This window comes from Trichomycterus rosablanca, chromosome 4 (genome assembly GCF_030014385.1).
Source record: "Trichomycterus rosablanca isolate fTriRos1 chromosome 4, fTriRos1.hap1, whole genome shotgun sequence".
In the NCBI taxonomy this organism is placed as follows: Eukaryota; Metazoa; Chordata; class Actinopteri; order Siluriformes; family Trichomycteridae; genus Trichomycterus; species Trichomycterus rosablanca.
Genome location: NC_085991.1, coordinates 4,285,914 through 4,312,497, shown reverse-complemented (window position 1 = coordinate 4,312,497; position 26,584 = coordinate 4,285,914). Strand labels below are relative to the sequence as shown.

General features: G+C 41.4%; 1 protein-coding gene across 2 annotated transcripts in view; it reads left to right on the top strand.

Moving 5' to 3' along the window:
* The window catches only part of LOC134312128 (phospholipid scramblase 1-like), a 39,261-nt gene extending 13,163 nt beyond the window's left edge, over positions 1 to 26,098 (top strand). The window contains exons 1-9 of one of the 2 annotated variants that reach the window (XM_062993824.1): positions 10,979 to 11,011; positions 11,497 to 11,574; positions 13,313 to 13,398; positions 13,633 to 13,675; positions 20,231 to 20,451; positions 21,281 to 21,442; positions 22,337 to 22,498; positions 23,167 to 23,224; positions 25,991 to 26,098. In XM_062993824.1, the coding sequence (XP_062849894.1) occupies positions 10,999 to 11,011; positions 11,497 to 11,574; positions 13,313 to 13,398; positions 13,633 to 13,675; positions 20,231 to 20,451; positions 21,281 to 21,442; positions 22,337 to 22,498; positions 23,167 to 23,205 (804 nt within the window). In that variant the 5' untranslated portion in view covers positions 10,979 to 10,998 and the 3' untranslated portion in view covers positions 23,206 to 23,224; positions 25,991 to 26,098. Of the gene's footprint in view, positions 1 to 10,978; positions 11,012 to 11,496; positions 11,575 to 13,312; positions 13,399 to 13,632; positions 13,676 to 20,230; positions 20,452 to 21,280; positions 21,443 to 22,336; positions 22,499 to 23,166; positions 23,225 to 25,990 lie in introns of those variants that run through there. The other variant, XM_062993822.1, reaches the window with a different exon arrangement.
* The last annotated feature ends 486 nt before the right edge of the window (positions 26,099 to 26,584 follow it).

The following is a 26,584-nucleotide window of genomic DNA, read 5'->3' as shown; positions in this document are numbered from 1 at the left end:
CAGCAAGAAGGTCCTGGGTTCAATCCCAAGGTGGGGCAGTCCGGGTCCTTTCTGTGTGGAGTTTGCATGTTCTCCCTGTGTCCGTGTGGGTTTCCTCCGGGTGCTCCGGTTTCCTCCCACAGTCCAAAGACGTGCAAGTGAGGTGAACTGGAGACACTAAATTGTCCATGACTGTGTTTGATATAACCTTGTGAACTGATGAATCTTGTGTAATGAGTAACTACCGTTCCTGTCATGAATGTAACCAAAGTGTAAAACATGACGTCAAAATCCAAACAAACAAACCTAAACTCAATTAAAAAGCCGTGGGATGAACTAGGATTCAGAATTAAGCCGTGCTTCCAAGCATTATAGGAGAAGACTTGGTGCTGTTCTGTTGGGAAAGGGAATTTGCAAAGTAGGGTATCAGACCAGTCTAATGCAGGAAGTGTTCAATCTTATAGCTCAGCCCCCTTTACGTGGGTGTGCCCAGCAGTGCCTGGTGCAGAACACAGCAGCTCGTAGACGTCTCCTGGTCAGCCCATGTGATAAACCATTCCAGCAGCAGAGAGAGAGAGAGAGAGAGAGAGAGAGAGAGAGAGAGAGAGAGACATGTTGAAGATCATGTTAAAGACGTGATTGTATGGTGGGCGTGTAACAGTTCCTGTAGTGCTTTACTTCATTCCTCTTTCTCATCGGAGCATCATCTACTGAGTAACAGGTGAGTAATGATTTCATCACATCAACTCAAACAGAAAGCACAATCATGAAGGTGAGCTCTCTAGAGGATGATAACTCTGCTTCAGGTGGTTTCTGATGAAGGACTGGATTTGAGATCATGATGTGGTTTTGAAATATTTCAAGTTCAGGTTCAAATTGAGGATTTTTTGTCATTTCAGCTCTATACAAGTACATATTGAAATTAAACATGTTCTTACAAGACCAGGGTGCAACTCAGAACACGAGCGCAAACAACACAGTACACACAGTGTAGACAAAAATATAAAGTGAAGGGACGGGACCAGAAGACGAGCGTGGTGTTGGTCAGTACATGGTCCTGAGTAAATGTAAAGTGCGGGAAAGGAAATACAACATACATTGATGTACACTGCTAGTCAAAAAAGGTTCCTTTGTATTTTTGCCCATAACTTTGGTAAATGTTGATCAATTTATTAAATTATTTCACTGTAACAATGCCAGATCAGGTTGAATAATTCAAATTGATGATTGGCTAAGCTTGTACAACAAAATTCTTTCTTCGCATATCCCAGCTTGTTTGTTAGCTGGGGTCAGAGCACAGGGTCAGACATTGTACGGAGCCCCTGGAGCAGACAGGGTTAAGGGCCTTGCTCAAGGACCCAACAAAGCAGAGATGGAATTTGAACCTTTTAGTTGATAGCCCAAAGCTCTACCCACTAGGCTACCACTGCCGAGCGATGGGTGTGAGGTTCGTCCTTCTTGGCTGAGCACCAGTTCTTGAACTTGTGCTATGCTGTCGTAGGTACGCACGCTTTTCACTTGCTGGCTTCGCTTTCATAGCTAGTGGTTTCAAGGATCTTACACAGCAGTTTCCTCATTTTTTAAGTTTTTCTCTGGAACTTCAGTTTATAACCTTTTAGCAGATACAATTTTCTCATTAAAATTCTTCTAAATGTGATAATTAATTTAACCTTACAGAAAATAGTGCAGATTTTACTAAAGTTATTACTACTACCAAAACATGTTTAAATAATACTGCAGTCAGATTCTGTGTGTAAATAAAATACACTGGGGTAAAAACCATTTTATCTTGTGTTAAAAGATTGTCGTCTTCTGCTGTTGAACAGAAACACATATAATTGAATGAATAAATAAAATGACCTTATTGTTGTGTCCAATGGTGAAAGATTTTTCAAAGCTGATCAAAGTTCCATTTTTGACCCACAGTGTATACATTTGTTTGTTTTTGTGTATCTTTGGTTGTTTTCTTTTTGTTCAATAAGTACTTTATGATACAGAACCTGTATATTGTATTTTTATATACCTCTAGAACTGTAGTAGATTCCATGGATTTATTTCCACCTAGTAGTGGACAGAGCATAGGGACACTGGGACACAAAGGACACAGCTAACCATATATTTAAGTATGTACTCACACTTAAACTTATTATTGGCTCTTTGGAATAACCAGTTCACCTACTGCATGTGAAAAAAAGCCAGACTACAGAGGTTTGAACCCGGGTCTTTCACTGCTTCTTTATAGCAACGCGTTCAAAAAAATCATCTTTAATGAAGGTGCATGGGTCCAAATTTTGGCTCCAGTGGTTACGAGGTAAACTGCAGCAGGATACTGTTGTTTTTTCCCACCACATCTATTGGTTCTTAAGGTGTTGGCCAATTAGCCTCTGATTTATGTTTACATTTGTGAGTAGTAAAGATAAGGGAGAATGGCAGGGCTCTCAGCTCTCGGCTCTTGTACATTACGTGACTGAAAAGGAAGCATAAACAACGTGCGCAAACTTCTGGCAATAAATGAACAACTTTTGGTGTGGAAACATTCCACAATGGAACTTTGAGGGTTTAGATGTGTTGAAGCTTACCCCACTAATTGACGTCTGTGTCCATAAATAGGACAACCGCCCAGCTATTTTGACCTCTGAGGAGGCGAAGAATTACACTGATAAACAGGTGATCTGGACTGTTGAAAGAGCTACTAGTAGGGGGTTAAAATAAGCAACCCTTAAATGGACAAACCAAGACTTCCAACTTTTTTGTAATTGTTAATTGAATAATATCATTCAATCAATAATATTTGTTTTATAGGTTTTAAATTTGTTATTTTTTAAACATGATGATCTATTCAACCATGCTGAAAACATTGTAGAAATGTGATCTTAAGTTATAACTACTACCAGGGCCGGAGTGGGCCCCTTTTTCAGCCCGGGAGTTTCATGCCCAAACCCGGCCCACTTTTTCCGCAGAGGAAAAATGTGAATAAATGAAACAGCAGCTAGCTCTTACAATGACTTTTTATTGGGTATAAGTTCAGGTGTATGTTGGTAAGTTAACAGAAAACACTTCACTTAAACATGTTTAATTCAAATTTAAATCAGATAAAGGTAAAAAATGTGATAAAGATGAAAAAGTATTTACATTTGTACATGAGGAATAAATAGAGGTGCTCTATTGTTAGGTTTACACTAAACTCTTAAGTAGCTTCACTATTTAGTGGCTACCTACAGCATCAAAAGCCTCCTAAGCAGTGCACTTTATTAATAACGGTGTCATTGTCTATAGACATGAGACATGGCTTATCTGCTGCTCTGAGGTTAAAAAACCCAAAACATTTCATTAAGGGTTAGTCTATTTTGCTGAATAACATAACATGCTTAAAGTTTTTTTTGTTTTTAACAATTTAGCCTATATTATGATGGTGTAAAATTGATAGTGATTTAGGTTATTTGTCTTCATTTGTTAAAATAAATTAGGCTATCGTGCTGACATCTTTATGGATGTCTGAACAATTTAACATATACAATTTAACCGCCAGCGGTGGATTCTTACTGTAAGTCTCAAGCAAGAGAGTACGGAGGACTGCGCTACACTTCTGTATTCTTCTGCCAGGTGTATGAAGACACCTAACCATGAACTGGAATTATTGGACATTCCATTAAAACAATGGGCACTAATATTAAGTTGATCCCCAACCCCACCCCAGGTGAAGTGAATAACACTGATTATCTCTTCATCACGGCACCTGTTAGTGGGGGGGATATATTAGACAGCAAGTGAACATTTTATCCTCAGTTGATGTTAGAAGCAGGAAAAATGGGCGAGTGTGAGGATCTGAGTGAGTTTGACGAGGACCAAATTGTGATGGCTAGACGACTGGGTCAGAGCATCTCCAAAACTGCAGCTCTTGTGGGGTGTTCCCGGTCTGCAGTGGTCAGTATCTATCAAAAGTGGTCCAAGGAAGCAAGGAAGTAAACCGGCGACAGGGTCATGGGCGGCCAAGGCTCATTGATGCACATGCACGTGCCGATACAACAGACGAGCTACTGTAGCTCAAATTGCTGAAGAAGTTAATCTGAGGCGACCTTGATTAATTCATTAATTCTAGTTCATTTCAATTCTCATTTCAAAACTCTTCAGGTCACCTGGAGAGGACAGGGGTCCATGTTGGATTTGGTTCCTCTCAATGTTTGTTCCTTCTGGTTTGAGGTTTTTATTTCACTGTCGCCCTAGATTCCAACCACAGTTGGTTTCAACCATGTTTCAGTCAATCATACTTAATAACGAGGCATTCAAAGTGTAAACTTTCAACTTCCATCATGGTCCATCATCCTTTTTATAGTTACAAATTACAAAAGCTCTCGCTCGCTACGATTTCTCTAATTCCTGAAATTTAATGAACTAAAGACCTCAAAAGAACAAAAAAATGTGGTCCCCGACTTGGTAATCTGAGGCAAACTTGATTAATTAATTCTTCTTGGTGTTCATGTTGAGTTTGGTTTCTCTCAATGTTTACTCCTTCTGGTTTGAGGTTTTTATTTCACTGTCGCCCTCGGCTTGCTCAGCAGGGGTTTTTTGGTTTTTCGGTTCTAGATTCCAACCACAGTTGGTTTCAACCATGTTGCAGTCAATCATACTTAATAACAAGGCATTCAAATAAAATAAAGGGTGCGTAAAATTTCGACTTCCGTCATGGCTTTTTGTGGTTATGAATGACAAAAACTCTCGTTTGCTACGATTTCTCTAATTCCTGAAATGTAATGAAACGAAGACCTCGGAAAAACAACAAATCATGGTCCCGACTTGGTAATCTGAGGCGACCTTGATTAATTCATTAATTCTAGTTAATTTCAATTCTCATTTCAAAACTCTTCAGGCCACCTGGAGAGGACAGGGGTCCATGTTGGATTTGGTTCCTCTCAATGTTTGTTCCTTCTGGTTTGAGGTTTTTATTTCACTGTCGCCCTAGATTCCAACCACAGTTGGTTTCAACCATGTTTCAGTCAATCATACTTAATAACGAGGCATTCAAAGTGTAAACTTTCAACTTCCATCATGGTCCATCATCCTTTTTATAGTTACAAATTACAAAAGCTCTCGCTCGCTACGATTTCTCTAATTCCTGAAATTTAATGAACTAAAGACCTCAAAAGAACAAAAAAATGTGGTCCCCGACTTGGTAATCTGAGGCAAACTTGATTAATTAATTAATTCTAATTCATTTAAATGATCCTCTAGGCTACCTAAGCAAGATGGGGGTCCTTGTTGCGTCCGGTTCCTCTTATGGTTTCTTCGTTCTAGTTTTAAGGGAGTTCTTTCTTGCCACTGTCGCCCTCATTTTGCTCAACAGGGGGCTTTTGGATTTTCGGTTCTAGATTCCAACCACTGTTGGTTCCAACCATGTTGCAGTCAATCATACTTAATGATGAGCCATTCAAAGTGTAAACTTTCAACTTCCGCTGTGGATCTTTATGGTTACGAATTACAAAAGCTCTCGTTTGCTACGATTCCTCTAATTTCTGAAATTTAATGAACCAAAGACCTTGGAAAAACAACAAAACGTGGTCCTGACCGGGTAATCTGAGGCGACCTTAATTAATTAATTAATTCATTCTTATTAATTAAAAATGGAATTACTCTCCAGGCCACCTAAGGAGGACGGACGGGGGTCCATGTTGAGTCTTGTTCCTCTTAAGGTTTCTTCTTTCTAGTTTTAAGGGAGTTCTTTCTTGCCACTGTCACCCTTATTTTGCTCAACAGGGGGCTTTTGGATTTCAGTTTTGGATTCTGTGTAGTTGCTTTGAGACGACATGTTCTGTAAAAAGCACTATACAAATAAATTTGACTTGACTTGATCTGTATGGCAGGTGTACCTAATAAAGTGCTCATTGAGTGTACAGTTTATCAGATTCAGTATCAGTACAGTGGAACAGTGATAAACATCGGGTCGTATTTAGAGATTACAGAAAGTGGAAGCATTTAACCTGTTACCGGTGAGTGTGGCTTAGACACATGAACTTGGCAATAAGGAGGGGTGTCCACATACTTTCAGCCATGTAACGTACGTATGTGCTCATGCATTACGTCTGCTCACCGAGAAGTCTCGGTCCACTTTGGTTTGATTAGTTCTTAGATATATGGTAGATCTATACTCCTGTCTGAGGATGTCATTACTCATTACTGATATCATTTAGAAACACGAGCTCTTGGGTTGAGTAATCTGATTTACTCAGGCTTTTAGACCGAGTTCATCCGATTAGCTTCTTAAATCCAATTTCTAGAGGGAGTTTCTAAAAAAAAAAAAAACCCAAAAACAAACAAATGGGTTTGAATGTGCTGCCCTGTGTGTCCACATTGGTTGCTGCAATAGTGACACATGGGTGTGTACCCGGAGCTGGATGGCGTCAGTATTCGGATTAGTATGCGAATGTAAAACGCAGCACGGTGGTGGACGTTCATTTACAAACGCTCATGTAAAGCACGTTTTAAAAGCCTCTAAATCATGGCAGGTCTATTTTTGGCGGTTCTTGGATTACATTTCACCATCTAGGCAAATTTCCTCTCAGCACAAAGTGACAAGCGTTTTGTTTTTTCCATGTTGCGGTCAATCATACCTAATAACGAAGCATTCAAATGAAATAAAGACTTCCGCTGTAGCTCTTTATTGTTACAAACCAAAGCTCTCGCTTGCTACGATTCCTCTAATTCCTCAAATTTAATGAACCGAAGACCTCGAAAGAACAACAGAACATGTCCCCGACATGGTAATCTGAGGCGACCTAGCCCTAAAAAAAATCACTCAATGATAAACAATGCAAATTCCTCTGATGTGAATTTCTGCTGGGCCATCTCGGGTGTGGGATTTCATCAGGGCTACCTTCAGTTCCCATGTTATCTCATCATCACTCACCAAGTTAAAGCTCAACGAGGGATGAAAACCTGCACCGCCGTCTAAATCTGAGTCCATTAGCATGAAGTGTTTTAGTTCAACAGCTGATATTCATCATTCAGGAACACACTTTTACTGTCCCAGTAAGTGTATCTTAAAACTGAGGCTAATTTTAGCCTGTCTGTCTGCTCACCACTCGCTGACATATGCACCAGCTCGGAGGCAAATCTGAAAAATCAGATCTCGATGGCTGTGTATGATTTCACAGATGCGATCTGAGAGGCTCGCAGACTCTTGAAAATATCTATGCTATCTATGCTAAATATCTAGACCTTTTTTTTAGTATTTGTGTTTATGCATGTTCTCCCCTTTATTCTCCCAACTTAAAGCTCATCCAAATTCCTGATTGCATCATGCTTCCTCTCCACTAATGCCGATCTCCGCTCTGATTGGGGAAAACAAACCTAACCCACGCCCCCTCCGACACGTGGGCAGCAGCCGTATGCATCTTTCCACCTGCACTAGGCGAGCGCTAATGCGGATCAACCCTGTGTACGGAGAGACACACCCTGATCAACGCACTCCTTCCCCGCCCCTGTGCAGGCGCCATCAATCAGTCACCAGAGGTCGTAGTCGCATCAGCTACAACCCTGTATGCCTTACTAATGCCCCACCCCTATATGAACAACAGGCCAATCGTTGTTCATGTGGCCGCTCAGCCCAGCCGGATGGCAGAGCTGAGATTCGATACGATGTATTCAAGATCCCAGCTCCGGTATGCTGGTGTGTGTTTTTACCGCTGAGTCACCTGAGCAGCCCCTGTCGCCAACTCTTAATCCTGTAGTGTGAAGAGTTGTTTTGGCTGCATATCAGTGCACAAACTACTTATATAATTTTTGGAAGGAAAAGGAATGTGCTGTATGGTATTGCGTCCTCCCCCCCGTCACTTCTCGTGTGTGCTTTTGTGACAAAACGTAGTTTGGAAGACCAGACAGACTCAGTGTCGATTCCTCCTGGTGAAAGATGTGTAGTGCGCAACCTCCTTTTATCACTAATCAGTCAGTGATTGTAGTGTGCAAACCACAACGTCTTAAAGATTAGAGAGATTACAAGTGATTAGGTTGTGTAGTGTGAACAGTACAGCAATATTACGGCTTTGCAGGTCGTGTAGTGTGTGGCGTAGGGCATAGAACAAACAAACAATTACAGATTGAAATACAAATGACTTGTTTTGTTTAACAAACCTGAATCCAAATTTTTCGGTCAACAAAGCAAGACTTAAGTTGTAGAATAAATTCGGTTTGGGGGAAAAAGGACACGACTGAAACTCTTCCCTTCTAATAGACTAATAGACTATATACACCTACCGGGCATAACATTATGACCACCTTCCTAATATTGTGTTGGTCAGCCCTTTGCTGCCAAAACAACCCTGACCCATCGAGGCATGGACTCCACTAGATCCCTGAAGGTGTGCTGTGGTATCTGGCACCAAGATGTTAGCAGCAGATCCTTTAACTCCTGTAGGTTGTGCCTCCATGGATCGGACTTGTTTGTCCAGCACATCCCACAGATGCTCGATTGGATTGAGATCTGGGGAATTCATTGTTGTGCTTCTCAAACCGTTCCTGAACCATTTTTGCTTTGTGTCAGGGCGCATCATCCTGCTGAAAGAGGCCAAAACCATCAGGGAATACCGTTTCCATGAAAGGGTAAACATGGTCTGCAATGATGCTTAGGTAGGTGGTACGTGTCAAAGTAACATCCACATGGATGGCAGGACCCAAGGTTCCCAGTGGTCATAATGTCATGCCTGGTCGGTGTATTTACCCATCACTCCCTTCCTTTCTCCATGATGAATCCCCACACCCACGTCCTCTACATTTCCTCCACAGCTCTTCATGTTTTTTCCCTGAATAAATAAATATTTATAAACAAAAAGGGAGGGGGGTCGGTATACTGCCCAGTATACTGGGGGCCACCCTGAACTTCAGCTCAGCATTCCCAGAGTTCCTCTGCCTTCCTTTACAGTCTCATAATCACTCATCAGTCCCATCATTCAGTACAGTTGGTGTGGCCTGCACTCATACATAGAAACACGATAGAGTTGCTTTGCATTCATCTCTGTGTCCAGTTCGTCCCAAACCAGCTTGATGAAGTTTTAAGGCCTCAGCGTACTTCATGTGGAGACGACGCTCGCCTGGCTTCGGCGACCAATGTGACAACTGTGGAGAAAGCGAACAACCACGGACGTCGCTCAGAGGCTTCGCTCGCCTTGTCACGCACATGGAAGCTGGGCGAACTCCGTGGACGACGACACTCCGCGACAACGCCTGTGATTGGTCGGAAAAAAAAAAGGTGGTAAAAACACACGCTGCAACCAGAGCTGGGATCTTGAATACATCGTATCGAATCTCAGCTCTGCCTTGCCGGCTGAGGCTGAGCGGTCACATTAACAACGATTGGCCTGTTGTTCAGATGGGCGGGACTAAGGTCGGAAGTGGGTCTCTCTCTGTCAGACTGGTGCAATTACGACCTCTGCTGGCTGATTAGAGGCGCCTACACAGAGATGAGGAAAGAGTGTCTCTCCATACACAACGCTAGGTGGCACAACACTCGTTAATGTGTGGGTGATAAGATGCATGCTCAGACTGTTATAATTGTTATTGTTATTCCAATACCTCACACGTCGCCTGATTATCGTTTTTCGGTAGTCATTGAACTTAACATCATAAATATCACAGCGTCCCCTGCAGCTGTGTATAGCAGACGCGGCAGGCTAAATGAAATTGCTGAAATATGCCAGCTTGTAAGCTCACAAAGGTGCTTTCGGCTTCGTGCAACGCTCACGAACTTAGTTTAGCAGGAAGTATGTGGAGGCCTTAAGTCTGATATCTGTGTTGGCCGTATCATGATTTGAAGCCTGCTGTCTTGTTCTTGTATTCTGAGGTACTTCTGACACCCTGGAGGTTTGTTTTGAGTCACCATCTGGCTGTAGGGTCACTCCTGACCAACTAGATGTAGACCAGAGGCTATTGTGTGATGCTGGAAAATGCTGGGTAGTCAACTTGGGTCAACCTTTGGGTAGTTTTCTTTCTCCTAAACGTGATCAACTGAAAATGTCAATTTGTTTTTGCTTCACTGGTTCACAAGCCCTTCTTTCAGTCGTCGGTTGTCCATGGGCGGTGCTGCGTGGCCCAGCCTGGCCTCTTGCTTAATTTCTTAGCTTCACAAGGAATTTCTTTCTGCCACCCACAGCTCAAAGTCTTCTTTTCACAGTTGAAACTGGAGACTTGTTTACTCTGAGCAGTGTTAAGCTGTATTTGAAGCTTCTAAATAAATTTCTTTGGATTGGTCAAGAATTACTTCTCATCATTTGGATCCCTCAGTGAAGCAGCTGTACTCGTAGTTTCAGAAATGATTGTCCAACAAGCAACTGGTCAGGTGTCCACATAATTTTGGACATTAGTGTACAGCATGGGTAAGCAGATGATTGGTGATACAGAGTGCCATGATACTCCCATTTACAGTCACGATACTGGACATTTTTGTTTGCATAACCTTTCAGCAATTTGAGAAAAATGCTGATTTGGAACGCTGCCATCCTGTTTAGTGAAAACAGAGAATGGTTTAACAGGAAACAGGCTTGGAAATGTTTCATGTTAGACCCTCAGTGGGTTCTAGTGCCCTGTAACTTAGTGCCTCATCTTTGTTATATTCGTCTATGCTATTTATCGACCCCTGTGTAAACAGACCATCAGTTGTAACAGCGATTCTTTTAGATTTTAGACGTCTTCATTTAAGTCCCACCTCTCTGTAGTATAAACAAGCCTAAAATTGTGAATTCATTTTCAGTTCAGCCCTCCCTGGCTTCCTGTTGGCTTCCTCTTCTCGTCCTCCTCCTTTTTCCGTTCATGAAAAAAAACCTCACTGGTTTACATTTATCCAGCCTCTTGTCGTTCAGGGTATGAAGTCTTCATCACAAGGATTCAATGCTTGTATTTTTAAATAAGATACAGATTTCAATAGTTTTTCCTGTGACTCTAAATACTGTATTTTTTTATTATAGTACTGGATTTTTTCACTTTTGATTTTCTTTGCAATTTGTCTCAACAGAAGAGAAACTACAGCTTGATATCATGGATCCAACTGGTAAGTCGAAACTTTACAATTGAATCTCTGCTGACAGAAAAATAAACGATAATTTAATACAAATAAATGCATAGAAACAGGTTTAAGTCACTAATACAGCTGAAAAGATTCATTAATTATATGTTTGTATATACAGTCAGTAAGTAAGTAATCAGAATTCTTGGTAAAGAATGGTAATAATAATGGTAATAATATTTGGTTTTGCAATATATCTCCAAAAAGCTCATGTGTCCTCTGGTGTCCAAATATTTCTGGCTATATAGTGTATCAATTAAATTTAGCAAAGTCCACTTTTAAAATCAGACTTTACAGTATAAATATTGGTAATTTGGAAGAGTTCAGGTCCTTCCTAGTGTTTTAAAACAGCAGAAAATTAGCCTGTGCTTAATTAGGATTAATTAAGGATTTATACAGTGTGTTTATAGCTGTGCACCACAAATTTTACCGGTTTTCTAACACACTTAAATATACCTTTTATTTTGCAGCCAACGCCATTAATCTCCAAACAGGGAAAAACATCTCCAATCCTAATTATGGACAACAAGTTCCACCAGTACCACCAGGTATGAGCGCACATGTGAAACACAGTTTTTTCTTTTGGCTGTTCCTGCCACAGCAGATCTGATCTGCATACCAGACCTGGCATGACACAACTCTCCTATTTCTATCTGGCGATGGGACTTGCATTGAAAGCGCACTGACATCAGCATTTGTTATTTACAGCAGTTATCCCTGCTTGTGTTAAAAGTCATTCATCTCTAGACAAACATCTAAGTACCTGCAGGGGGCGGCCAGGTGGCACAGCGGGATATTCCACTAGCACACCAGCGCCGGAATTCTGAACTCGAAACTCGCCGTTGCCACCGGTCGACTGGGCGCCATCCAGCAGGCATAATTGGCAGTGCCTGCAGCAGACACATTTCTGCTAGTGTGGAATTACTGGACTATGTGGGTGGGGTCTTCAAACACTGTGTAAGGACCCTGATTAGCAGATAGAGAGGCGCCTGTGCAGAATGCATGGGTGAAAAAGGGTTCCGCAAAGGGCTGTGCACGGGTCAGAGGAGACGTGAGCAGCAATATACCCACCTCAACTGCAATCAGGGATCCCCCAGCAGCGGAAGACAAATTGACTCACTAAATTGGGAGAAAATAAAATAGATAATAAAAAAAATAAAAAAAAGCACCTGCAGGGTCATCTTTTTATTTTGTTATTTTATTTATGCATCTAGTGTAGTCAATTCGTCTTTGTCCACCAACCCCTTTTTATTAGGCCATACGTTCAGTGAATTCGCACGTGAGGCCAGTATTTGCACGCAAAGAGCCACGTCCTGATCTCCTGGCTCCTTTCCTTCCTGTACAGGCACCTTGGGATACTAACCAGAGTCCTTGCACAGCGTTGAAGACCCCACCCACTTTTTCCACACAGCAAACCTAATGGTAAATTTTGTCTGCTGCAGGCATTGCCAATAATGCCCGCTAGTGAGTGCTCAGCCGACCAGTAGCAGTGCTTAGTTTCGAGCTCCCAGCCCTGGTGTGCTAGCGGATTATCCCGCTGTGCCACCTGGGCACCATCCTGCAGGGTCATATTTGATAATTGTATTATAACAAAGAGACTAAGTTAAGTCATACAGTTGGGATCACGTTCAGTGAACTCAAGGACTCAAAAGTGGAGAAGGTAACTCTTTGGGAAGGCGGGTCTTGTAACATCTGGCATGAATCTAACAGCATTCCTCAACTAGAAGATCATACAAACAGTCAAGCATCATGGTGGTGCTGTGATAGTACGGCCATGCTTTGCTGCTTCAGGACCTGCGCAACTTGCCGCAATAAACAGAACCATGAATGTTTGCTTAACATCCTGTCATCAGTCTAGGACCTACAACTGAAGCGCAGTTGGGTCAAGTCCACCTCTAAATTGCTCAAGGGAAACCAAATGAAGGTTTTGGAGTGGTCTCCCTAAAGCCCTGACTTGAATCAGATAGTCCATGCTCATAAGCTGTCTAATATGGCTGAATTCAAGCAGTTCTGCAAAGAAAAGTGGGACAAATTTGAGGAATTGATTCACAGTTTCTAGAAACAGCCAGTTATGACTGGAGGGATGATTCCTTTTTACACAGGGCCAGATGGAGTTGGATCACATTTTTTCTTCTGTAAATGATTAATTAAAACCTGTATTTGTGTTTACTCGGGTCGTCTTATTATTATATTACATTTGTTTGACAATCTATACAAAGTAAGTGTGATGCAAAAATATACAGATACTTTACTGCATTACACTCACTGTTTTCACATCTGTCCCAGGTTATGTGCCCCCTCAGGCGCCCGTGATGATGCCAGCTCCTCAGAGACCAGCCGGATGCCCACCCGGATTAGAATACCTAACACAGGTGAGGTTGAGCATTTGTAACACTGTATGAGCGTCAGAAGACCAGGATGGAAAGTAGCGGCTGATTGTATCAGTGATGACTTAGCAGAACGTCAGCACCACACATAGTTCTAGATCTCCAAAAACTAGCCATCTGTAGAGAGTGTTTGTTCTTCTGATGTACTGTGCATGTAAACATGGTGCTTTTAAAATGTGTGTTTACGTGTGTGACATGTGCTTCCTTTTTGGGGAACAGATCGACCAGCTGCTTGTTCACCAGAAAATAGAGCTGGCTGAAGGTGAGCTAAAGTCATTTTAAAAAACTGTACACTGTATGACCAACTCATAACAGTTATTGCTAACAGGTTCTTTAATCAATAATATAGCATCCATTATATGCTTCCAATTTCCCAGTACTATAAAGTAAGATCATTGAGGTTATTGGATGTTGGGTTTAGTGTGGAGGAACTTCAGTGGCCAGTAATTAGAAGAAGAACAGAAGACTTTATTTGTCATATATACATACACGTGTACAGTACAATGAAATTCTTTCTTCGCATATCCCAGCTTGTTTGGAAACTGGGGTCAGAGCGCATGGTCAGCCATCGTACAGCACCCCTGGAATCGAGAGGCTTGAGGGACTTGCTCAAGGAACCAACAGTAGCAGAGCCAGGATTCAAACTCTCAACCATTTGATTGATAGCCCAAGGCACACGTGTATACACCAACCAGGCATAACATTATGAGCACTGACAGGTGAAGTGAATAACACTGATTATTTCTTCATCATGGCACCTGTTAGTGGGGGGGATATATTAGACAGCAAGTGAACATTTTATCCTCAAAGTTGATGTTAGAAGCAAGGGCAGTGATAGCTCAGTGGTTAAGGTACTGGACTAGTAAACAGAAAGTTACTGGTTCAAGCCCCGCCACCACCAAGTTGCCACTGTTGGGTCCCTGAGCAAGGCCCTTAACCCTCAATTGCTCATCGTGTTCAGCTCATTGTGTAAGTCGCTTTGGATAAAAGCATCTGCTAAATGCTGAAAATGTAAATGTAAATGTAGAAGCAGGAAAAAGATTTAAGTGAGTTTGACGAGGGCCAAATTGTGATGGCTAGACGACTGGGTCAGAGCATCTCCGAAACTGCAGCTCTTGTGGGGTGTTCCCGGTCTGCAGTGGTCAGTATCTATCAAAAGTGGTCCAAGGAAGCAACAGTGGTAAACCGGCGAAAGGGCCATGGCCAGCCAAGGCTCACGCATGCACGTGGGGAGCGAAGGCTGTCCCGTGTGGACAGACGAGCAGACGAGCTACTGTAGCTCAAATTGCTGAAGAAGTTAATGCTGGTTCTGATAGAAAGGTGTCAGAATACACAGAGCATCACAGTTTGTTGCTTATGGGGCTGCAAAAGGGGGACCAACACAATATTAGGAAGGTGGTCATAATGTTATACCTGATTGGTGTATATATATATATACAGTATATATATATATATATATATATATATATATATACAGTGTATCACAAAAGTGAGTACACCCCTCACATTTCTGCAGATATTTAAGTATATCTTTTCATGGGACAACACTGACAAAATGACACTTTGACACAATGAAAAGTAGTCTGTGTGCAGCTTATATAACAGTGTAAATTTATTCTTCCCTCAAAATAACTCAATATACAGCCATTAATGTCTAAACCACAGGCAACAAAAGTGAGTACACCCTTAAGAGACTACACCCCTAAATGTCCAAATTGAGCACTGCTTGTCATTTTCCCTCCAAAATGTCATGTCACCCGTTAGTGTTACTAGGTCTCAGGTGTGCATAGGGAGCAGGTGTGTTCAATTTAGTAGTACAGCTCTCACACTCTCTCATACTGGTCACTGAAAGTTCCAACATGGCACCTCATGGCAAAGAAATCTCTGAGGATCTTAAAAGACGAATTGTTGCGCTACATGAAGATGGCCAAGGCTACAAGAAGATTGCCAACACCCTGAAACTGAGCTGCAGCACAGTGGCCAAGATCATCCAGCGTTTTAAAAGAGCAGGGTCCACTCAGAACAGACCTCGCGTTGGTCGTCCAAAGAAGCTGAGTGCACGTGCTCAGCGTCACATCCAACTGCTGTGTTTGAAAGATAGGCGCAGGAGTGCTGTCAGCATTGCTGCAGAGATTGAAAAGGTGGGGGGTCAGCCTGTCAGTGCTCAGACCATACGCCGCACACTACATCAAATTGGTCTGCATGGCTGTCACCCCAGAAGGAAGCCTCTTCTGAAGTCTCTACACAAGAAAGCCCGCAAACAGTTTGCTGAAGACATGTCAACAAAGGACATGGATTACTGGAACCATGTCCTATGGTCTGATGAGACCAAGATTAATTTGTTTGGTTCAGATGGTCTCAAGCATGTGTGGCGGCAATCAGGTGAGGAGTACAAAGATAAGTGTGTCATGCCTACAGTCAAGCATGGTGGTGGGAATGCCATGGTCTGGGGCTGCATGAGTGCAGCAGGTGTTGGGGAGTTACATTTCATTGAGGGACACATGAACTCCAATATGTACTGTGAAATACTGAAGCAGAGCATGATCCCCTCCCTCCGGAAACTGGGTCGCAGGGCAGTGTTCCAGCATGATAATGACCCCAAACACACCTCTAAGACAACCACTGCTTTATTGAAGAGGCTGAGGGTAAAGGTGATGGACTGGCCAAGCATGTCTCCAGACCTAAACCCAATAGAACATTTTTGGGGCATCCTCAAGCGGAAGGTGGAGGAGCGCAAAGTCTCGAATATCCGCCAGCTCCGTGATGTCGTCATGGAGGAGTGGAAAAGCATTCCAGTGGCAACCTGTGAAGCTCTGGTAAACTCCATGCCCAGGAGAGTTAAGGCAGTTATGGGAAATAATGGTGGCCACACAAAATATTGACACTTCAGGAACTTTCACTAAGGGGTGTACTCACTTTTGTTGCCGGTGGTTTAGACATTAATGGCTGTATATTGAGTTATTTTGAGGGAAGAATAAATTTACACTGTTATATAAGCTGCACACAGACTACTTTTCATTGTGTCAAAGTGTCATTTTGTCAGTGTTGTCCCATGAAAAGATATACTTAAATATCTGCAGAAATGTGAGGGGTGTACTCACTTTTGTGATACACTGTATATATACAGTGTATCACAAAAGTGAGTACACCCCTCACATTTCTGCAAATATTTCATTATATCTTTTCATGGGACAACACTATAGAAATGAAACTTGGATATAACTTAGAGTAGTCAGTGTACAACTTGTATAGCAGTGTAGATTTACTGTCTTCTGAAAATAACTCAACACACAGCCATTAATGTCTAAATAGCTGGCAACATAAGTGAGTACACCCCACAGTGAACATGTCCAAATTGTGCCCAAATGTGTCGTTGTCCCTCCCTGGTGTCATGTGTCAAGGTCCCAGGTGTAAATGGGGAGCAGGGCTGTTAAATTTGGTGTTTTGGGTACAATTCTCTCATACTGGCCACTGGATATTCAACATGGCACCTCATGGCAAAGAACTCTCTGAGGATGTGAGAAATAGAATTGTTGCTCTCCACAAAGATGGCCTGGGCTATAAGAAAATTGCTAACACCCTGAAACTGAGCTACAGCATGGTGGCCAAGGTCATACAGCGGTTTTCCAGGACAGGTTCCACTCGGAACAGGCTTCGCCAGGGTCGACCAAAGAAGTTGAGTCCACGTGTTCGGCGTCATATCCAGAGCTTGGCTTTAAAAAATAGACACATGAGTGCTGCCAGCATTGCTGCAGAGGTTGAAGACGTGGGAGGTCAGCCTGTCAGTGCTCAGACCATACGCCGCACACTGCATCAACTCGGTCTGCATGGTCGTCATCCCAGAAGGAAGCTGACGCACAAGAAAGCCAGCAAACAGTTTGCTGAAGACAAGCAGTCCAAGAACATGGATTACTGGAATGCCCTGTGGTCTGACGAGACCAAGATAAACTTGTTTGGCTCAGATGGTGTCCAGCATGTGTGGCGGCGCCCTGATGAGAAGTACCAAGACAACTGTATCTTGCCTACAGCCAAGCATGGTGGTGGTAGCATCATGGTCTTGGGCTGCATGAGTGTTGCTGGCACTGGGGAGCTGCAGTTCATTGAGGGAAACATGAATTCCAACATGTACTGTGACATTCTGAAACAGAGCATGATCCCCTCCCTTCGAAAACTGGGCCTCATGGCAGTTTTCCAACAGGATAACGACCCCAAACACAACCTCCAAGATGACAACTGCCTTGCTGAGGAAGCTGAAGGTAAAGGTGATGGACTAAACCCAATTGAGCACCTGTGGCGCATCCTCAAGTGGAAGGTGGAGGAGTTCAAGGTGTCTAACATCCACCAGCTCCGTGATGTCATCATGGAGAAGTGGAAGAGGATTCCAGTAGCAACCTGTGCAGCTCTGGTGAATTCCATGCCCAGGAGGGTTAAGGCAGTGCTGGATAATAATGGTGGTCACACAAAATATTGACACTTTGGGCACAATTTGGACATGTTCACTGTGGGGTGTACTCACTTATGTTGCCAGCTATTTAGACATTAATGGCTGTGTGTTGAGTTATTTTCAGAAGACAGTAAATCTACACTGCTATACAAGTTGTACACTGACTACTCTAAGTTATATCCAAGTTTCATGTCTATAGTGTTGTCCCATGAAAAGATATAATAAAATATTTGCAGAAATGTGAGGGGTGTACTCACTTTTGTGATACACTGTATATATATACTGGCCGACGACCTTAACAGATTCTACTGCAGGTTTGAACAGCCCAGCAACGAGCTCCCATCCAACACCACTTCACACCCATCTGACTATCAGCCACCCATCCAGCCTGCCCTGAAGATCTGCGAGGAAGACGTGCTGAGACTTTTTAAAAAACAGAAAGTGAAGAAGGCCCCAGGTCCTGATGGAATCTCTCCCTCCTGCCTGAGGACCTGTGCAGACCAGCTTGCACCTGTCTTCACTAAAATCTTCAACAGATCACTGGAGCTGTGAGTTGTTCCATCCTGTTTTAAATGCTCCACAATAATACCCATTCCCAAAAAGGCAACTACCACAGGACTAAATTACTACAGACCTGTTGCCCTGACCTCTGTGGTCATGAAGTCCTTTGAAAGACTGGTTCTCAACCACATTAAGGAAATCACGGACCCCCTGCTAGACCCCCTGCAATTTGCCTATCGGGCCAACCGGTCGGTGGACGATGCAGTGAACATGGGTCTCCACTTCATCCTCCAACACCTTGATCACCTGGGAACTTATGCAAGAATTCTGTTCCTGGACTTCAGCTCAGCCTTCAACACAATTATTCCAGGACAATTACACAGCAAACTGGCTGAACTCAGCGTACCAGCCTCCACCTGCCAGTGGATAACTGACTTTCTTACTGGCAGAAAACAGCAGGTGAGGCTGGGAAAGTGTACTTCAGGGACCCGAACCATCAGCACAGGTGCCCCACAGGGTTGTGTACTCTCCCCACTGCTCTTCTCGCTGTACACAAATGACTGTACCTCCATGGACTCCTCTGTTAAAATCCTGAAGTTTGCAGATGACACTACAGTCATTGGTCTCATCAGTGACAGTGATCTGGAGCTGAACACAGCAAAAACAGTGGAGATGACCGTGGACCTCAGGAGGAGCCCCCCAACCCTGCCAGCACTCACCATCCTAGACAGGACTGTGATGGCTGTGGAGTCCTACAAGTTCCTGGGCACAACGATCTCCAAGGACCTGAAGTGGGACAGCAACATCAACTCCATCATCAAGAGGGCTCAACAGAGGATGTACTTTCTGTACCAGCTGAGGAAGTTCAACCTACCCCAAGAGCTGATGGTGCAGTTCTACACAGCCATCATAGAGTCCATCGTCACCACATCCATCACAGTGTGGGGCAGCGCTGTCACAAAACATGACACCAAGAGACTGCAGCGCATCATCAAGTCTGCAGAGAGGACCATCGGTGTAAAGCTGCCCACACTGCTGGACCTGCATGCCTCCAGAACCAGGAAGCGTGCAGAGAAAATCATCACTGACCCGTCTCACCCTGGCCATCACCTGTTTCGGTGCCTTCCATCAGGCCGACGCTTCAGCCACATGAAGACCCGAACGACCAGGCTACAGAGAAGCTTTTATCCAAACTCCATTACGCTCATGAACAATTGAACACTACTGTACTGTTAATACTCGGGACACTTGCACATCAAAAACAACCTATTTCATTTATGTAATGGCATACACAGGATTTTCACCTTTACTTCCATTTCATATTTATATATTTTTATATTTTCTATAGTTTTTATATTGCACAAAACTGCACCTTTTTAAAATTACAATGTAAATTGCACATGCTAAATGTTTACAATGTTTTCTATGTTTACAGGTATGAATGTGTGTGTTAGAGAGAGTGAGCTGTGTGAATAAGATTGTCTTTACTGTATTTTTTCATGCACTGCAAGCATCTGTGTAACCAAAAACAAACTCCTTGTATGTGTGAGCATACTTGGCCAATAAAGCCTGATTCTGATTCTGATTCTGATATATATGACAAATAAATGCTTTTTATTCTTTTCTTTCTATGCTACTGAAGCCTGAAACATGAAGTGACCAGTCAAAAGAAAACTTATTTAAGGGCTCATCATTGACTCATCAACAATAAATATAATGATTTTAAATAGCTTACATTTATCATAACCTTTAAATCAAGCATGTTATGTTTTTTCTCAGAAGTACTAAAAAAAATCAAAATTTGTCCTCAGTATTTTAAACCCTAATAAATGTACACACGATGAATACACACCTCTGTTGTGTGCGATGCAGTGGTCCTAGGATGGGAGACCAACAATAAATACCTGGTGAAGAACACCATTGGACAGCAGGTGTTTTTTGTGGCTGAGGAAAACGACTGCTGTAACCGAATGTGCTGCGGGCCGATGCGTTCCTTCATCCTCCATGTGCAGGACAACATGGGGCAGGAGGTGATGACCCTCACCCGACCGTTACGCTGTGCGAGCTGTTGTTTCCCCTGCTGTCTACAAGAGGTACGCCGTTAGTGCCTCAGTGTGTTTGTGTTATTTGAAGGTTCTATTTGTTGGTTATAGTTAACAAAATGTGAAACAAAAATGCTTTGGCAAACAAAAATTACAAAACAACTAAGATCAAAACTTACATGCCTCATATCAAAAACAGTTGGGACAGTAATTAAAATGCACAAACCTGAAATCAGCACAAAATCAGAGATATTTAATGTTTTACCTTATTAACATGATTTATGATTTGTAAACATATGCTAATTCCTAGTTTGATGCTTTAACACATGCCAAAAAGACTAAGAAGCATTTTTCCACAAGTTCTGTCATAAATGAGAATTAAAAAAGTAATTCAGAATGGCTCGGTCTTTTACAGATAATTAGTCGAAATTCATCAATGTTTTTGGAAAACTGACTAAGCAAACAGAACAAAAGTTTGAAACAAATGCTTTTCTTAACACATGATTATAACACATTTCAGAGTTTAATCATTTACAGTCCATGACATTATTAAACGCTTCAGACTGCATAAAGAATAAGATCGACACTGAATGCAAATGACCTTCAGTAACTCAGACCACTGCATTAAAAACATGTTTCTGTAATTAATTCAACCACATTGTGTTGATAAACAACATCAAGAAACACTGCTAATTTCTCTGGGCTCAGGCTCTTTTGAGATGGACTAATGTGAAGTAGAAATGTGGTCTGTGGTCTGACAAGTCCATCTTTTAAAGTGTTTTTGGAAGAAACTGGAAATGAAAACTAAACTTCAGAATGTGTCTCGGGCAATTTTTGTTTTCATGTGACTGTTTCTGGTTCATTCTTTTTTTATGTTTAGCTCGAGGTCCAGTCTCCACCAGGCACGCCGATAGGATACGTGGTTCAGAAATGGCATCCTTTCTTGCCCAAATTTACAATTCAAAATGAGAAGAAGGAGGACGTGCTGAAGATTGTGGGGCCCTTCTGCGCTTGTAAATGTTGTTCGGATGTGAACTTTGAGGTAAAGTTGAGAACCATTTAAATATAGTACTAGCTACAGTAGTGTAGGCAGTAATGACCTCTTTCTGATTGCCATTGTGGGTGGTGTAGTGGGTAGCACTGTCGCCTTACAGTAAAAAGGGCCTGAGTTTAATTCCCGGCTGGGTGGTCACGGTCCTGTCAGATGTCTGAACCACCTTAACTCAGACCTCAGCATTCAATTGAGACATAAAATATCCAAGCTACCTTCAAGGTCTAATCAAAGCCCGCTCTGTACCACGCAACCTCCAAGCCACTAGTCTCGCTAGACTTGATCCTCCATCCAGGACTCGAGGAAGACGAGCATCAGCATCAAGGCTCTTCTCTGTACTGGCACCCAAGTGGTGGAACGAACTTCCACTGTCTGTCTGAACATCTAAGTCTCTCGCTGTCTTCAAAAGACAATTAAAAACCTTCATCACCTCTTTACTAAACACTTAAGCTGACATGTACTTACTTACTAACACTCTTATTCATTTCCTGTAAAAATAACCAAAAACCTTTGGTCCTAACAGGGTTTCAGCAGATTTGTGTTCTTGAACTGTTGTCTACTTGAACTAGAGTAAGGTAATGTTTACTATGGAAGCACTTCTGTGAGTCGCTCTGGATAAGAGCATCTGCTAAATGCCGAAAATGTAAATGTAATGTAAAATGAACTGACTACAAAAGGCTTTGCCTATAAAACAAACTCCTGTTTTGTTTAGAACAAGGCAGCCAAGCTGCAAAACATTTTTATGCAAAGTTTGTAATCCTGAGAGTCCAGATCAGTGGTTTTCTCATTTTGGCAGAACTGGAAGGTATTATGCAGGTGTTTTGGATATATCAGGTGTTATGGATATGTCCTTACCAGTCAATGTTTCTGTTCTTATCTTCTCAGGTTTTGTCCATGGACGAAACAGCAAATGTGGGTAGGATCTGTAAGCAGTGGACAGGAATCGTGCAGGAAGCCTTCACAGATGCTGACAACTTCGGCATCAAGTTTCCTATGGACCTGGATGTGAAGATTAAGGCTGTACTTTTTGGGGCCTGTTTTCTCATTGTAAGCACACTGACACTTTGCATAAGGTCACTACATTTTCCTTTTGTATGAATTAAGGTAGTGCTGGTGCTGCATATCTGTATGGTCACTGTGAGGAGTATCTCATGTCTATGTGGGTTTCCACTAGGTACTTTGGTTTACTCTCACCTCCCAGACATTTGCATGTATGTGGCTTGGCTAAGTGTAAGGAATAAATCCTAAATATAAGGCTGTGAGTAAATGAGTGAGTTGGTGATTCTGCAATGGTTTGGTGCCCTCTACAGAATGTGGACCTGCCCAGCACCCAGCATTTCCTTGTGGAAATGATTCCCACACTCCTGCCCTGATTTAAATACAGCTGTTTTTTTTAAAGATGAATGAATAAATAAACGTAATAAAGATGCACTGATAGCGTTTGTATGGCTTCCTTTTACTAGTACCAATGCGAGCCTCTTTATATTAACTTATTTTTTCATTTGACTGGCCAAAATGGGACAAATAAAAGCTTGAGAAAGGCTTATTCCTGCAGCCAAGATGTCAAACTGGTGTGTACTTTCAAAAAAGTGTGCAGGATTTATACAAAAAATGTACAGAACCCCAATACATCAGTTTAATGTCTCTTCAGGTCAAGTTGCTTCTCCAAAGTTCAAACTCTATGAAAGGTAACTTTTGACTCTGTTATTTTCTAGGATTTCATGTTTTTTGAAAACAACCAGAATAACAATTGAGCAGGAAGTTTCTTCTTGTGTAAGTACCACATTTAACTCACTATTGAAGTCAAAACTACACTTGATAAGATAAGATCATGTACAGTACGTCCTGGTTATTTTGGTATTTTTATTTCAAAAGTTTACGGTCACCTCACAGCAAACAGATCCTGGGTTCGATCCCCAGGTGGGGCGGCCTTGGTCCTTTCTGTGTAGAGTTTGCATGTTCTCCCCGTGTCTGTGTGGGTTTCCTCTAGGAGCTCCGGTTTCCTCCCACAGTCCAAAGACATGCAAGTGAGGTGAATTGGAGATACACAATTGTCCAGGACTGTGTTTGACATTAAACTATGGAGGTAAATATGTAGCAAAAGTTTTGCACCTGTGAAAACGAATTTGTACCTGTAAAAGAAAAATCTGTAACTGTGAAAAAGATTTGTACCTGTAAAAAATAAATTTGTAACTGTAAAAAAAATCTGTAATATTTTTATCTGTAAAAAATAAATCTGTAACTGTAAAAAAGATTTGTACCTGTAAAAAATAAATTTGTACTTTTATTTTCGATGTGAGAATAAAAACATTGCAGCACAGTTTCAAATCTGCCCGCCACGAGTTTTGCAACAAATATCTCAGTCAGCGTGTAAAACTGATTTGTACCTGTAGCTGCAGGGGCGGGGCTTAGGGGCGCAGGGGGCGGGACTACTGGGGAGATTACCGACCAATCAAAAGAGCTTGTTTTTAGAGCTGCAAGAAGCGTGTCAATCACAAAGTTTCAGTGTAGTTGGATCAGAACATCATAACTCACGTTATAACGTCCTTATTAGTGTTGCTGTGGGTTTTATGTTGGATGTTGCCTGCGTGTTGTCTGCTAGTTAATGTGTTAATGCGTTTAACCCTGCTAGTTTTATACTGGACATATTGGACACTCGGCCTGACATTCCAGTTTCTTTCATCTCGTTCTCGGCTAATAAACATTCAAAAGCGAATAAACCTGCACGAACTGACTCTGCAGTAAACAAAGCACAAACTACAATCTAATATGTTTTTAAAAGTCTTTCTGTTTATTTTTATTTAACGCTATTTCGTGACTGAGCTTTATCTGCCTCTCAAAAGTGCATAAAACCCGGTTATAGTTCTGTATTACCATTTTAATGTAATAAGCAATGTAGTGACATGCACCACCTACTACCCCTAAATTACAGAAAAAAAGCTCTACAGTGTGGGTATAGTAATAAAGAATAAAATATAAACGTAGAAATATAACATAGAAACGTAAATTTTTATACAAAAAAGGTTGTAGTAGTTACCATGTCACTTGCACTACTCACTATTTTACATAATAGTCTTACAGCAGTGATAAATCATACAAAGTCCTACAGCATGAGTATAATAATAAAGAATGAAATATAGAAATTTTTCATTGCAATTTACATTGCTTATTACATTAAAATGTACGTTTAGATTTCTTTTACACGGTATGTATTTGACTGTACCTGTACTGTAGGACTTAATACAGTTGTGGTGAATGGTACATGTCACTAGGTAATACAGAACTATAACCGGGTTTTATGCACTTTTGAGAGGCAGATAAAGCTCAGTCACGAAATAGCGTTAAATAAAAATAAACAGAAAGACTTTTAAAAACATATTAGATTGTAGTTTGTGCTTTGTTTACTGCAGAGTCAGTACGTTGCAGGTTTATTCGCTTTTGAATGTTTATTAGCCGAGAACGAGATGAAAGAAACTGGAATGTCAGGCCGAGTGTCCAATATGTCCAGTATAAAACTAGCAGGGTTAAACGCATTAACACATTAACTAGCAGACAACACGCAGGCAACATCCAACATAAAACCCACAGCAACACTAATAAGGACGTTATAACGTGAGTTATGATGTTCTGATCCAACTACACTGAAACTTTGTGATTGACACGCTTCTTGCAGCTCTAAAAACAAGCTCTTTTGATTGGTCGGTAATTACGTCTATCTCCCCAGTAGTCCCGCCCCCTGCGCCCCTAAGCCCCGCCCCTGCAGCTACAGGTACAAATCAGTTTTACACGCTGACTGAGATATTTGTTGCAAAACTCGTGGCGGGCAGATTTGAAACTGTGCTGCAATGTTTTTATTCTCACATCGAAAATAAAAGTACAAATTTATTTTTTACAGGTACAAATCTTTTTTACAGTTACAGATTTTATTTTTACAGATAAAAATATTACAGATTTTTTTTACAGTTACAAATTTATTTTTTACAGGTACAAATCTTTTTCACAGTTACAGATTTTTCTTTTACAGGTACAAATTCGTTTTCACAGGTGCAAAACTTTTGCTACATATTTACCTCCATATTAAACTTGTGAACTGATGAATCTTGTGTAACAATGAACTACCTGTTCTGTCATGAATGGAACCAAAGTGTAAAACATGGCGTTAAAAGCCTAATAAATATTTCATAAATGTTTGTTGATTTCCTGAAAAGATGCTTGGGTTGCAAAACCCCAGCAATATACTTATTAATTTAGAATTTAATGGTGTAGATAGTTTTTAAAGTTATTTGACTTTATGACCTGGCCTTGTATTACTTGTTAGTTATTAAAGTTAAAAACAGAGTTAGCTTAGCTTAGCTTGCTAATAGTGTAACTCAGACAGACGAGGCAGCCAACAAACTTTCAATGTATAAAACTTTGTGTACATGTATACTAAAATATCTAAATTTTGTCCAATAATTGTATCTAAACCTTTTGATTAAAAATTTATGGTGTATTTTAATTGTGTTTTCTGTCTAACTTGTGCCCTCCTTCCCTTTCCAGTTTAGTTGCTGTGACGGTTCAGACTCAAACTTTTGCTGGACATTTATCTACATTAACAAAAAGAAAATAAATAAATTGCATGAGTGTACATGTATTTTATATTTTTAATACACATATTTGAATATTTGATATATTATTTGCATTGTGTATGGGATTTCTGTATGTTTTATAGTTGATTTGATTTTGAACCTCTAGGTGGCACCAAAGACAAACAGAACTGGCATTGAGTACCAGCATCATTACAGAATCATTGTTGGTCATTTATAGATGAACTTTACTGTAGTAAAAGCCAGTAATTGTGCTAGTTAGTCAAGAACAGGGTTCTAATTATGTGCCTGACTACTAACTAGTCAAAACTTGAAATACTATTACCTTTAACCAACTAGTGATACATCAAATGTACTCAATTAAATTTCCTTTCACTAGAAACGTCCAGTTTGAGTTGTGTATGGCTGTGGCCATGCTGTGACTGGGAGATTTGAGCCAGAACTGGTCTACCAATGTGGTTTAGTTAGAAATGTAGTCTTGATTTCATAGTCAGGCATTTCATATATTCCTCATAATCAATTTAACATCCCAAAACCAACCAGGGTT